This window comes from Oryzias latipes, chromosome 18 (assembly GCF_053564925.1).
Source record: "Oryzias latipes strain Hd-rR chromosome 18, Olatipes_Hd-rR_3.1".
In the NCBI taxonomy this organism is placed as follows: Eukaryota; Metazoa; Chordata; class Actinopteri; order Beloniformes; family Adrianichthyidae; genus Oryzias; species Oryzias latipes.
The window spans coordinates 6,394,502-6,409,846 of NC_136254.1; the positions used below are offsets into that span (position 1 = coordinate 6,394,502).

The following is a 15,345-nucleotide window of genomic DNA, read 5'->3' on the forward strand; positions in this document are numbered from 1 at the left end:
GATCACAAATCATTGAAGAAAAAAGGTTCAGCGCACTGTCTTGTGGGTCTAGATGACCCAACGTTAAAGTGCCTAGGATAGCACAAGGGTTAACCAAACCAAAGAGTTTCAAGGACATTTGGTGTTCACCTCAGTTAAAACCTGCACTGGTCCCACTGCAGTGACGATCTGTTTAAGCAGGGCCAAAGTCGCCTCCACCGACTCCACCTTTAGGTCTTTTTTAGACTCTGGTAGCTTCTGCTCTCCTCTGCGGCTGCCTTCTGGGGAGCGACCGGCACCAACCGGGTCAGGAGGGTCAGCTTTGTCTCTGTGGAGGAGGTGAGTGAGAGGAGGATGCTGACCAAGCTCAGATCCATCATGGACAACAGCTTTCAGCCACTGCAGGCAACTGTGAACCACTAGTGTAGGAACGAGTGTTACCGCAGGTCGATGATCCCCACAGCCACCGGACTGCACAACTCCCTTTTATGACCGGGCCATCAAAAGTATTCATCTATTGATTTATTTGTTTGTTTGTTTGGTGGTTATTTGTACTGTGACTTGTTTTTCCTTTGAGTCACCATGACCAGTGAATTTTAAAGTTCCGTAACCCTTGTGTTATCTTAGATGACCCCACCCTTACATTGACGTGTTCTCCCTACTATGACAAAGGTGGATAAAGGTGGAAAGATTTCATGTAATCCATGGAAACCAGTGAAGATCACAAATCATTGAAGAAAAAAGGTTCAGAGCACTGTCTAGGGGGTCTAGATGACCCAACTCCCAACGTTAAAGTGCCTAGATAGCACAAAGGATAAGGCGTCTATAAACTAGAGCAGCGCTTCAAAATCAATTGAACTGGTAGAGCGACGACTCGAGACCAGGGGTGGTGAGATCAGTCCTGGTTCTGGATAAAGCTGTAGCACCAGCGTTCTGACGAGCAGCAGAGTTCTGACGCTCTTTCTTTGATGTTAGCCAGGTTTTACTCTTTGATGGTTTAGTTTTAAACTGAAAGTCCTCTGTGTTTTTCTCTAAAATGTGAAATTTTGATGTAAAAATGATAAAACCCGACTTTCATTCTTCTACTTTAGTATAAGATGATGGAATATACAGGAGGCATGAAAACTGTTTGAAGGGGGGCCCCTGTGAGTTTTTGCCCAGAATCCCCAGAGACTCTAGCAGCACCTCTGCTAACATCTCCCACTTCAAGGGAGCAGAAACCACAGAAACATTGATTTTTTTCATACAAACACCAGATCAAAGGAGGTTTATGAGTTAGTCTTAAAATAAAACATCACTGTGAACCTTCCTTTTCAGCGAGTGTCAGGAAAATCTCATAAAAAATGAAGTATTTTACGGCCAGGGAAGAGTCCAGATCCAAAAGCAGAGAATCTTTTTATAAGGATGAACATTACAGTGTGTGAGTGAGTGGAGAGGCCGTGAATCTGAAAATGTAACAAAAATGACCGAACCTTCCTGAACGGAGGAAGAAGAGGATGGCAGCTGATCGGGAGCGGCAGCTCAAGCAGCAAAAGTCGATTTTCATTCACTGACACTCAGTTTTTACTTGAATGGTTGGACCTTGACTGCCTGTGTAGCAACGTAGAGTTCAAACTGCTTTCTCTGGATGTAAAAAAGCATTTCTGAGCATTTTAACTCCCTCTATTGAACAGCTCTCTTTATACAGATTTATTGCCAAAAATAAATTGTCTTACAACAATAAGAACATCGTGATGGAAATGATTTTACATTCATTTACTGTAAGAAAAAGACTTTACCATTTTGATAATCAAATTGAAAAGCAATCAAAAGCTTTTATGGTCACGATGTTTAAGCCGAGCAGCTGCGGACGCAGAAGCGTCACACTTTAACAGACTCTCCGAACAAATACAGCAACATATATACAGAAATAATGAAAACGTACATCCTGAGCTCGTTCCAGAACCAACAACACCAAACATTTCTCTCCCTCCTTACGGACGCTGCACTGACTGCAGAACAGGCTTTTCTAAAGACACTCATTCCATTACACGTCACCCAGGAAAAACAACATGTAAGAAAAACACACATGTTCCAGAAAGAATGTTGGTACATACAGATTATCTTTCATTAAATGAATCATAACATGAAAACCGTATAAAGGTATCTGTTTGGTGTTTTTAATGTTAAAAGTCCTGTTGTGAGTTCAGTTAGAAAAACGTCTCTGCAAAACTGACACTAAAGTGGTCACTTCATGCTAATCGGTACATGTAAACACTTTGACTGATGTCCAGTATTTTTCAGACATGACAAAACGGATTTCATCATGACAGAGATGCTACAAAAGAACAGAAACAACAGGAACACAGACTTTCAAGTTCATCACTGATGTGTGCATTTGACCGAACCATGACAATTCAGCGTAATTCATCTTACCGCTTCCTACTCTACTGTCCCAATTACCAGACATTACTAGCACAGATTTTTCTTTATTACCAATAACATATTAACCTGGATTAGAAACTGGGTTACTTTGGTTAATTGTGCCTTTTTATGTGTCCTCTGGGTTTTAATGGATAGGGAATTCACACATTGGCCTATCCAACCATATTGGATGAAAACGTTTTGGATGTCTACTGAAAACTGTTGGGCTATAGGAGGACTTTATGTAGAAGATGGACGAAAAAAGCAAGATCTTTAATTTTCTGGATAGCTGCTGTCTTAGCTGATCATAAAACGGGTGGATTGACTTTGCACTGACTCAGAACGTGCCTTTGCACCAAACTCTTCCTCAAGGTCGGGTCATACAGCCACTACGCACATTTTGCCCAAATTGCACGGATGAAAACTGGTCATATGTGAATATACACGTCTAAAAAGTGAGAAAAGTTGTGGTCCTTTCATGTAAAATATTCACATATGCAATACGAAGGAACCATGTCAAAACCACTGAGTAAGTACAAAGAAACCACACAAAGAACACAAAAATCAACGTAAAATCCAAATCTGGCCCAAAATCTGTGCGTCCATTACGTATATTGTACGTGATATGTGCGCCGCATACATGACATAAAAGTTATGGATTGGTGGTAAATACATGAAAAGTCCATTAGACATACGGGAAACGGTCATGGAATGACGCAACTTTGTGTATGCATCTCGCAAAACTCCCGCCCAAATTGCACAAGAGTTATAGAATAATTGCATATAACCAACGTAAAACACGCATAAACTGCGCAATTCTCAACCGACCAAAAAATTTGAACGGCTCAAAGCAGAATTCGTGTAAAGACCCCTCGGCCGAAATCCTCGATGTACATCCATGCATGACGAACGCAAGAAACACTTACGAATTACGTACATCACAACGTATCACAAAAGACAGAAACGTCATACATGGAAAATGTGCAAAATTCACATAGTGGCTGTGGGACGTGGTCTTTAACCGTAAAGGGGTCGGGTGGTCATCTGAACAATGTGACAGCAAAGCTACTTTATCCTTTACATGTTCATTACAAGTATTACTAACCTTAGCTTTCCTCGTGGAGGAGAAGTCCAGCATTCTCCACCTAACCAATCACAAACATTTTGTTTGCATCCAGATTCTTGTTGGTGCTTGGCGTAGTGTGGGTTTGTTGGTTGGTTGTTTGTTGCTACAGTGTGAATGAGTAAGTATCAGGAACTAAAACATGGGAGACATTGGGTTGGATTAAGTCGATAAACATAGAATTTAGTTCAATTCAAATATTTTGGGTGGGTTCGATCGAGAAACAGACTTGGATAATAGTTGTTTTGTTTTTTTGAGGCCTCTAATGTTTTTTATCCAATAGCCTAAACAAAAGATACTCCAAATTAAAACATCTCTGTGCACATCGATAAAAACATATCATCAATCATAAACTTGAAGAATAATTTTTTGTTGGAAGTTTTCACACAAAAAACGACTTTCATTGCAGAGATTCCAGTTATTCACGTAAAGTCACTTCCTTAATAAAAAAGCAGCTGTGGATTTCTTAAGCCTCAGAATCTTTTTTATCTTTATGTTTTGACTGTTATCCTTTGAATGATTGAAGAGCAACAAAAAAAAACACAACAGTTGCTAGTACTTTCCATCTGTACTATCAACGGTCCAATTAGAAACATCTTTCATGAGGTTTGGTTGAACGTTACAGTGTAGTTGTCCGGGAGGTGTATGTCCCATTGCGAAACAGCACATCCGAAGCCATGTAGTCCTTGGGTATCTCCAGGTGGTTGCGTGTAGTCTTCCTCTTCAAGGCAACAGCACAATAGTCCACCTGCTCTTCATCCAGCCCAGGCTCCAGCCACCGAAAACACACAATTCGCTGGAAAGAACGCCGGAAATTTTCAGACACAAAGCCATAGAGAATAGGATTAGCACCACTGTTGGCATAGCTAAGGATGACAAAGAGCTGTGTGACCATCGGATTGGGCGGACGGTGGAAAACGCTAACCAGCTGGACGATGTAGAAAGGCATCCAGCAGAGAACAAACACTGCAACAACCAGAAGCACCATACGGGTTATCTTCTTCTCCGATCGTCGTCGCTGGAGCCAGCCGGCTTTAAGGCCCACTGCGCGCATCCTGGCCACTATCAAACAATAGCAAAAGCAGATGGCTCCAACCGGCAAAAGGAAGCCCAACAGGAAGGTGTACACCACAAAAGCTTCTGACCAGAATGCCTCAGGCCACAAGAAGTTGCAGTCCACTCCACCGTCCTCTGCAGGGACGGTGTCTGCAAAGATAATGATGGGCAGGATGACGATAAAAGAAAGCCCCCAGACACACACATTCACTACTTTGGCTACAGTTGGTCTGCGATAGCGGGCAGCTTTGATTGGATGGACCACTGCTACGTAACGGTCAACACTTAGCACAGTCAGGCAAAAGATGGACGTGAACATATTAATACCATCTACACTCAGCACCAGTCTGCACATGACCGAGCCAAAGGGCCAGTGCCGAATGGCGGCCGATGTCGCCAGGAAAGGAACGCTCAACATGAACAACTCGTCAGCAATAGCCAAGTTCAGAATGTAGATGTTTGTGGCAGTTTTCATTTTGGCGTACTTCAGAATCACGTAGATGACCATGGCATTACCGGTGAGACCTAAACAGCAGACCAAAGCATAGATGGACGGGATGATAATTTTGCTGGCATTCTCCTCATGGTAGCCGTCCTCATAGTCCAAGCTCATGTTCTGTGGGAGTCCTGCAGGCGAGACCTCATAATCCCTGGTGCCATTAAAATCCATAGTTGGCTTTGATGAGTAGTCGATGCCAAATTCCCCTTGAATGTCTGCAAAAAAGTGGAACAATTAAATGTTCGAAACAACAGTTTTGTACATGTTCAAAATAAAATGGTAAATGCTGTGTACTAGGGTTGGGCGATGTCCCTTAAATTGGCCGTTGACGATGTTTGCTGTCAACCATCGGGATGGACGATGACATCGTCGGGGGGGGGTATTTTTACATTTTTCGTTCTAATATAACTGCTATTCGTTTTTTTGCTTTTTTCATTTTATTTCCCGATCCGCGATGATCCAGTATAAACTGAGGGAAGTGACTTTAACAAAAAAAGTAACAAACAACATAGAAGAGAAGTAGTCCGCTCCCGCACTTCCGGGGGAGTGCGGACTTACAGCTTTGTGTTTGATGGGAAGGGGGGGGGGGGGGGGTACATGAGTGATATGTGTGGGATATTTAAGACTGCGATCCGTCCCGCAGCTCTAGGGGTACAAGCAACCGAACTCAGAACCGGGTCTAAAAGTGTGTGTCTGAGCACAGCTCGGATCGTCAGCACAAACAGCGGTTTGAGCTTCAAAGCAGAAATGTCGCTCAGTCCTTAGAAAACATTCAAACAATCACGCGGATTTGTGTTTCCAGTCGTGTCCCGACTAAATAAAGGCTGATGTTATTCTTACATGTTTACGTGCAGCCAGCAAGCAGCACCACCCAAAGCTAATGTTGTTAGCCTGTGTTAGCATACTGCTAATCCTGGCTTCGTTCAGAAAAAGCACTGACCACACGGATTAAAATTCAAATGATGAGCGAACAGGTTTTTCATAATAACCGTAACATTTTTAAAAGCACGTTTAGAAGATCGTCTCGTATTTTACCGAGCTGACATGTCAATATATATAGCCGCTCGGCGCTGTTTAACAATGTTTTGTATTGAATTGTTACATACAATAAAGTTTGAAAAAAAAAAAAGCCGCTCGGAGGAGTTTATATCCTTCCGTTTTTCAAACCCTACTGCGCATGTGCGAATGATTTATTCCGACGGAAAGTGTGACCTTAGTGAACGTTTTTATATTCTGAAAACATTTTTCTGGGCCCATGTACACGGTTGGATTCTAATCCGACCATTGATCCCATCAAGATATTTTGTACATGTAACCGCGGCTTATGGTGTCGACGCGCAACGTGGCGGGGGCGTGGCATCACGATGGTGGTCTCTCCATCGGGATGTCAGTCACCCATCACGATGGACGATGATATCGTCCATCGGCACAACCCTACTGTGTACTTGTATAGCGCTTTCTACCTTCCTCTAAGGCCCAAAGCGCTTTACAGTCACACACACATTCACACACTGGTGGCGGCTCCGCTGCCGAACACTGGTGCCAACCTTCCACCAGAGGCAAGGTGGGGTTCAGTGTCTTGCCCAAGGACACTTTGAAACATGGGCAGGCAAGGCGGGAATGGAACCTAGAATCTTTCCATCAGGGGTCGACCGCCTATACCACTGCACCACGGCCACCCAAATAAAGGTTATATAAATATAAATTACAGAGTTGATGTGAAAGTTTCAAACACTCCCAAACCATTTTTAATCTAGTTATCTCAAGTCTAAAAAGTGCTGTAAATAAACGGTTTCTCAAAGTTCTCATGAACTGCAGAGGAACACAGAAACCTTTGACACTTTGTGGCCAAACTGAATCTGAAAATTTGCCAAATGATCCATTAGAATTTAAACAATTTTTTCCCAATTTTCACAGTTGTTTTTTAGTCAACTGAATTCCTCATTTCAAGTCACACCTTTGTGTGTGTGTGTGTGCATGTATATGAATACATGTACACGCATCTGTGTTTGCTTGTTTGCATGCATGTGCGAATACACTTGTGTAAACGTGTGTGAGAGCCTATACACATCCGTGTGTGTGGGTATAAGTGTGTGCATGCAATTGTGTGTGTGTGTCTGTGTATGAGTGTTTGTGTGTGTAAATGTACGTGCATGAGTGGGTTGCAAAATTTTTGTGTATACCTGAGTGTGTACAAGTGTGCATGCACCGGCATGTATACATGAATCCGTGCAGGTGTGTATCTTCATGTGCGTGTGTATGCATGCGTTCATGTACATATGTGTGTGCATGCGTAGATGTGTATGTCTATATGAGCATGTACTTGCATGCGTTTGTGTACATGTGTTTGCATATAAGCATGTTTTTGTGTGAACATGTGTGTAGGGGTTGCCCATGTATGTCAAAATGTGCGTGTCCATGCATTTGCTTGTGTATATATTTCTGTGTCTGTGTGCATTTGTTCGTGTGGACATATGTGTTTGTGTACATATGTTTGCTTGTGTACATGTCTGTCTGCATGGATCCTTGTGCATACATACATACATGTGCATGCGTGGATGTATATGTCTGCATGAGCATGTGCATATGGGTGTGTGTACATGTGTGTGTGCATGCATGCATGTGGTCAGTTGTGGGTAACAGTGATCCTCCACAGGTGGCGTGCCATGACGAGTGAGTGTAGCTGGAGTGTGTGGGTGGCTTTGGGAGAAGGCATCTCTTTTCAGGTCGTCTGCAAAAGGTGGTGAGGAGGCGGGTGTCAGGTGTGTGACGGAACCGGACTGCAGGATAAATGGTGGGCAGACGCAGCCTTGCATGATGTGCATTCAGCAAAGCCTTCTGCAGGACAAGGAGGAAAACTACTGAACACGGAGCGGCAGGAAAAGTTCCCGTTATGTCCCACTTAACAGCAGCCGTCCTGACGGGCAGTGGAAACGGAGCAACGACCGAGAAGTGGCTGTGGGAGCCATTTCCACACTTTCTCTGTAATAATTTAGGAATGTATTAGGAGAGTCGTGGGGTAGTTACTCATAATATTTTTCTTTTTTTGCATGATCCTATTTTCTTCTTTTTTGAAAGGATTGTTGAATGCTCTGTTTTGGAGCCGGACTGGAGAGAGAAGGTGAGGAGCTAAGCTGAATTCAGATTAGCAGCCCTAAAACGATCATTAAAGTCCCACTCTGATCATATTTTGATCTATTTTCAAAGTGGCAGTGGTTTTTTAACCCTTTTGCTATCCTATGGGGTCACCCTTACACTGACGTGTTCTTCCTACCATGACAAAGGTGGATAAAGGTGGAAAGAGTTCATGTAATCCATGGACACCAGTGAAGATCACAAATCATTGAAGAAAAAAGGTTCAGCGCACTGTCTAGTGGGTCTAGATGACCCAACTCCGTATGTTAACCCTTGTGTTATCCTAGGCACTTTAACATTGGGAGTTGGGTCATCTAGACCCACTAGACAGTGCTCTGAACCTTTTTTCTTCAATGATTTGTGATCTTCACTGGTGTCCATGGATTACATGAAATCTTTCCACCTTTATTCAACTTTGTCATGGTAGGGAGGACACGTCAAAGTAAGGGTGGGGTCATCTAAGATAGCACAAGGGTTAAAGTGCCTAGGATAGCACTTTTTTAGCCACACACAAAAAAGTCATTGTCTAGGACATAGTTTCTGCAGAGTGACAATATTTCATTAGAAATGTACCTTTTGAGTTTATCGGTGGGATAATTGGTGATGGGCAACCCCGCCCCCACTTCCCTCCCTGAGCAGGGAGCTTGTGTCCCACAAAGTGAATTTTCTATGTCACAAATACAATATTTTTCAAACAGTATTTTTTCTTTAACTGCTCCTGATTCACGATTTGAATGAAGCAATATTTAAAAAATGCAGTTTTGGGCTTGATGTTCTTTATAAATGTCCTCCGTCATCACAAAAACGCGACTAGAAAAATCTGCTCTTTGCCTGTTGCTTGCCTTGGCCATTTATTGATGTGTTGTTTAAAAGATGTCAATCTGTTCTTGATATAGATCTCTTATACTCTCAGTATAGATCCAGCAAACTTTTATTTTGGCATTTTTAAAACAAAACGATATTTCCTTTCATGTGTCATAATTCCACGGTTTTCCATTAGTTCAACCGTTTGATTTTCCATTTTCTTCTGCTTCGGAGCTGCCTTGTGTTTGTAAAAGAAGTTTGCAGGTTCAACTTCAGGCCAAGCAGTTGAACTGTTGGCTTTGACCTGGTTTTGTGAATTTGTGACCAAGCCCATAGTAGGGAAGTGCATTTATTTTAAATCAGTGTCGTTTTTTGCACTTACTCTGCATATAAATCATGCCTTCTGCTGACTCAGAGTGCACCGTCTGACATTTGAGGCCATGAAGAGTCTTTGAGTTTGCCGGCTCTGTTTGACCTCTCGGTTTTTATTTGCAGCACTCAGAACTCTGAAGGTTCCTGCAGACGGTTCTCCTCAGGATGCATCATGTTCCCCTTCCCTGTGACCTAGATTATGGAAACCTGCGCGGAAACAAAGAGACATAGCTTGTTTTTCCCCTGAGACGTCGAGCACAACTTCAAAGCACGTGCAAGGTTGACTCCAGAGGGGCTGACATTGAATGGAAAACAACATTTCAACTCATCTTTTTGCAGCTCAGGTGAGCCGTCATAATGCACCAATGACAAACGTGCCCCTCCTTCAGCCCCCCAGACAGATTTGGGTGGGGGGGGCTGCTCAAAGGGATGAGGTCAAATCTGATGGGTTTTTTTTTTTACTTATTAGCTAAAAGGACAGCTGATCAGTCAGCAGGTGGAAGGTGGAGACAGCAGTGTGGCACAAATCCAAAAATGTGTTTGTTTGTTTTTAAATCCAGTCCATAAAATTCTGAATCCTCCTGGCTGTGCGGCAGCGGGCTCCACATTGAACAACCAGCAAGTCAGCGATCTTCACGGTCTGGTTGTGTTGGAAAGTGCGAAACCTGTGCAAGAGGCAGGGTGGCCGATCTGAAAGACCTCAGTTCATCTAACTGCTCCATGAGACGGTTTACACCAAACAAATGTTGGTGCAAACCAGTCACACTTCATTTAGCGATGCCTTTGGGGAGGACTTCCTCAGGGAAATCCATTTTCCAGCTGTTTAAGAAGGTACAAACGCTAAGCCAGACTCCAGAACAATTTGTAAACAGCAAAAGCAGAATAATAAATGTCGCGGTTAGCTCTCGCCTCACAGCGAGAAGTTGCCGGTTCAAATCTCAGCTCCTTTCTGTGTGGAGTTTAGACGTTCTCCTCATGCATGTGTGGGTTTTCTTCAGGCACTCTGCCTTCCTCACAGGCTTCATTGGTTAATTGTTGATAAGTTGCCCCTAGGAGGGTGTGAATGTGTGGCCCTGTTATATGTACAGGATGAACCCCCACCTCCACCCAGCACTAGCTGGTTCGGCTCCACCAAGCCCATCACCCTGAAAGGGATTGAGATGGACAGATGGAAGTTCATCTGATTGATCTCTTAGCTGTGTCGAACTCAGATTGTCTCTGAAAAGTTTATCTTTATCTTCAAGAAGAAGAAGATTTTTTTTTAAACTCTTCATCTAATTTTTATTTGATGTTGTATCTAAAAGAGGCAAAGTCAGGCCAGATTAGCGGCTTGTTACCTTATAGTCTCATTTCCACTGAGCGGTTCGGTCCAATCCAGTATTCTGAGCGTTTCCATTATAAAATGGACCCATTAAACCGGACTAAACCGAACCAGTTTTTGCCCCCCGTTGGTTGTAAGTCCATAGAAAAATGGAAAGGGGCGGTTACGGCGGAGTCATCGTCACAAGATGAAACCCACCTATTGGTGGAAGGTCATTACAACAAAAGAACGCGCAAATACGGCGTATTCCTCTGTGCTACTTGCAGTCGTCTCTCGAAAAACATTAAATGACTTTTCTGTACGAAGTACCAAAGAAAAAGAGCTGCTGGATGACCGTTGTTGTCGATAGCTTTGCTTTTGCTGTAGTCGCACTACTATGACTTAAAGCTGTGGTGGTCCAACTTTACAATGAAACGCTTGCCTTAACTGCCTTGACCCTTCTAAAATGGACCGGACCGCTCTGAGGAAACGAGGCATAAGATCAAGACCCTGGGCCATAAATGTTCATCTATGTAAAGGATGTTTGTAAGAGAGGGCTGGGTGATACGGCCAGAAAGTACAAACAGAATCTATTTAATGAAAACTATTTTATTTTAACATCTCCTTTGGAAATTTGTCCGATCACTTAGTGCAGCTAAATACAAGCTCCAAAACCGTTTAGTAAAAAAATACAGCAGATGTTTTGTGAGATGCTGCTAGCTGGAGCATCTCTGTTTCAGGCGATTAAACAAATTAGTCTGTCTCTCACTTTCGGTGGCAGCAGCATTCAACCAGAACAGCTTGTTCCTGTACAACTGAAGACACTGTTCCTGTTTCTGGAACCAGCTCCCCTTTCCTGCCATTCTAACGTCTGCGCATCGCGAGAGACGGCCGGGCTGACGGTACTCCGAACAGAAGCCCAAGAAAGCAGAGTGCTGGGAAAGAAAATTCCAGATTTTCCCCTAAATAAGTTCTTAAACAACAAATTCTCACTACACTAAATTATCACTAATTTGTTTTTAGGTTAACTGCTAATTTTATTGAATGCATTGTTTAACATATGTATGTAATGTTATGTAAATATGTAATTTTATTTTGATCTTTTAGGGTAATTTTAACATCTACCCAGGGACTGAAGATGAAAAATAGCCCTTTGGCTAACTCTGGCATATTGACAGAAATTTTTATTAATATGCGCTGTCCCTTATATTAAATAAATAAATTAAAAAAATAAAAACATGGAAGTATTGTCCAGCTCTAATGCGGATCTTCACCTGCAGTTTTCAGCTTTGAACCAGAAAAAATAAGCGTGTTCTGAAACTGTGGATCAGTCAGAATCCTGAAGAGTCTTTGGGATTTCTTTATCAACCACAGACACACACTCCTTCAATTGTGAGGATTTTCAAGCTCAGCCAACAGTTGGTGACAGATCCTGTTTAAAGTCATCCGGTTATTGTTCCTTATGTCACTGGATGTAAATCCTTAACTTAGGAAAATGCATTTCTTTGCAAGTGCACCATAAACATGTCGAGAGGGGAGCACAAAGAGGCTTCTCACCTGAAAGCAACAGTTTTTTTTCATGATGATGCACAGTACATTGAGTCAAAGAGCAGCTAATGTCATCAAGTCAGCCGATTCTCCAACCTTCATCATCCTGATGATGCCTGGAGCGTTAAACCTGCCTACTGCTTTGGTAGATTTGTTGGGGTGTGAAGAGGAGGCTGCAGGGATGAAGTGTCGGCACAAACTGCAGTGTGCCCGGCCTGCCTGCCTCCTCTCCCTCTGTCCACTTTCTTCACCTGTCGTCAGGACTCACCGCACACGCGTCATTGCGACTTTCCCGCCGACACCTCCTTCAATATCGTCTCACGTCTGTCAAACTGTCATCTTCAGTTCAGCAGAGTTTTCTCTTCTCTCCAGCTCAGTTCCCTTAGATATGGGACACCAGAAAGGTCAACGCCGACGGACGAAGAAAAGGCGAAGGTCGAGCCAAAATGTTCTTGTGATTTAAAAATAAAAAATTGGAATCATAAAGGTTTTCCCCATTTGCTCCACTTTAGATCACCTCCATGCTCCAGAGGAACCCGACGACATGGCGCCATTTAAAAAACGGGCAAATAAACAACAACAACAACAACAAAGGGGTTGTTTTCTTCGCCAAATCTGATCCTTCATTTCCTCAGAGGTCTTACCGTGTGTCTGCAGCCGCAGGGGCGATGATGTCCTCCAGGCTCAGCCACAGCGATGATGAAGATGGACCAAACATGAGGTGTCCAACTCCATCTGTTCTCCAGAGTGTGAGGCTCCAGGATTTTCTGCTCCCTCCTGTCCATCAGCAGCCATGTCTCCCAGCGTCCTCAGATGCTTGAGCTGCAGATTGCTGCTCCTCTCCTCCGCCTCTCTGAGCTGGTGGGCTCCGCTCGCTCTCCACCACATGTACTCTTAGTCTCTCCAGCCTTTCTCTCTCCTGCTTCGGCTCTCAGTTCCAATTCTGATTCATCACCATCTCATTATGCCTCCTCGGAGTGCGCTCTCAGTCCAATCATTTCTGCGCGAGATGCATCTTAAGGTGAGATAAGAGGAACATAATGCGGGGGGGGGGGGGGGGGGTTGTTGACTTGCGAAGGAGGGGGGAAAAAGAGATTTAAGATGAGAATCTGGAGTGGAGATATTTGATGTGCAGCAGAAGGAGATTTAATCACCAGTCTTATTCCTTTACTGATGCGAGAAGAAAAAGAGAATGATTTAAGGTCTGGCAGATGCTGAAAAACATTAGTCTGTGACTAAAAAAGAGCTGCTGGAGTCCCCCTGTCAGGTCAGAAAAGTTAGAAAGAATGACAAAATAAAGCCCAACCAGTCTGTCTGGAGTACTTTAGTTTAATTTAACAAAAGAACAAAGTAGTACTAAGAAAGAGCAACAAAAAAAGAGATTTTCAATCAAGTCAAATTCAAAAAGAAGTTGGGAAAAAGAAAAAAGTTTGTCTCTTTGCCTGAACATCTATTCTGACTAATGCCTTTTTTTTTTAACTTGATTTACATTTTAATTGTTGTTGTTGTTTCATTATTACTAAAAAAAATGTTCTCCATTTGTCCCCATTATTGGTGACGTTAACAGGGCGGCACATACGGACGCAGCGGCTTCTCTCTCTCCAGTCAGAACGGCGTTTTCGTGTCTCGGAATGTTATTGTTTTTGTACGTTTCCTTCGCACCGTTCGGGAGCTATCCGGACATATGGCTGCGAGTTTCTGCTTGACATCGAGCAAACTTCGAATTTGTAGCTAAACCCTCGGACTTCGACGCCCTACGGGACGCTGGCCTGCTCCTGAGGTCTGAACATTCACCGTCCCCCACGACGACTGCATCTCCCCCACAGCTGAGCTGCATTTCTGCTTTGAAAAGCTCACACACCGCCCCAAAGCCGCTGTGTGAGTTGGAAGTCCGAGCTCTGCCCGGACACACGGTTGTCCTGAGTCCGGCTGCCGCTAACCCAGAGCAGCGGGACGGATCGCGGTCCGAAGTCTCCCACACATAACAAAACAACAAAACACACACGTAACAAAGCATCCTCCCTTCCCCTCAAACACACATGATTAGCTCGGCTGCTCTGCTCAGAGACACAGTTCACTCAGTCCACCGGCACCCGAGCCCGGACCGCGCAGGGTCCAGATGTCACGGGGCACGAAGCGCTCCTCTCCGGCACCCCCCTCGTGAGGGGTGTAAGAGAGGGGAGAGGCGAAGAGCCAGCGGGGCGAGGGCTAGGGCGAGGACGGAGCGGCGCTTGGCACCGGGCGTCCACAGAGCAGCCGGTCTGTCCTGTTTGAGTTCCAAAAATTCTCTGGAGCAAAACACCGTCTATGCATGACGTTGAAGCAGAGCAGTAGTGACCCACGATCAGAATGAACCGTTTACATGAACAACGATCAGATAAACAATCGGTATAACCTTCCTATCTCGATCGGAAAGAAATTTTGATCTGAACGAGTCTGAGTCTGGGCAGAGTATTCCGAACGGCGTGTTTACATGACACATTTTTCTTCCGATTAGGCGTTCATTCCGATTACTTTTGTCCATGTAAACACAGCTACTGTGATGCTAATGCCTGCATACAGACCCCTAGGGAAAGTGGCCAGACCAGTTCGGAAAAGCATACGGGTTTGGCCGGAGGGGTCCACAGAAGCTCTTCAGGACTGTTTCAGCTCCACAGAGTGGAACATGTTCAAGCAGGCTGCAACAAACAAACAACACCACAGACCTCCAGGAGTACTCAGAGACTGTTTCTGCCTACATCGCCAAGTGTATTGATGATGTCACAGTAAATAAGACCATCACAGTCCGGGCAAATCAGAAGCCGTGGCTAACAGGAGAGTTCTACAGACTCCTGAAGGTCCGTAATGCTGCCTTAAGAACTGGAGATGAGATGGCCTTGAGGTCAGCTAGGAACAACCTTTCCCACGGCATCAGGGAAGCTAAGAGACAATACTCCAGGAGGATCGCTCATCACTTCAGCGACAGCAGAGACACTCAGAGCCTGTGGCAAGGACTACGGACCATCACAGACTACAAGCTCCCACCACAGACGTGTGACAGCTCCATCTCCCTGCTGAACGATCTGAACTCCTTCTACGCTCGCTTTGAGGCAGTAAACAGCACAACGGCCCAGAAAACTCCCCCCT

At 44.1% G+C, this 15,345-nt stretch overlaps 1 protein-coding gene across 2 annotated transcripts; it reads right to left on the reverse strand.

The window, feature by feature from the left end:
- Nucleotides 1-1,644: 1,644 nt before the first annotated feature.
- On the reverse strand, nt 1,645-13,791 carry sstr1b (somatostatin receptor 1b). Of its 2 annotated transcripts, XM_023948871.2 has the most exons (3): nt 12,864-13,239; nt 9,382-9,578; nt 1,645-5,275 (listed from the first exon to the last, which is right to left on the reverse strand). In XM_023948871.2, the coding sequence occupies exons 2-3, from the start codon at nt 9,395-9,397 to the stop codon at nt 4,125-4,127; spliced, it is 1,167 nt and encodes a 388-aa protein (XP_023804639.1). In that variant the 5' UTR covers nt 9,398-9,578; nt 12,864-13,239; the 3' UTR covers nt 1,645-4,124. The 2 variants fall into 2 exon arrangements, with proteins under 2 accessions (XP_023804639.1, XP_023804640.1); XM_023948872.2 differs by lacking the exon at nt 9,382-9,578 and having other exon boundaries at nt 12,864-13,791.
- Between the last annotated feature and the right edge of the window lie 1,554 nt (nt 13,792-15,345).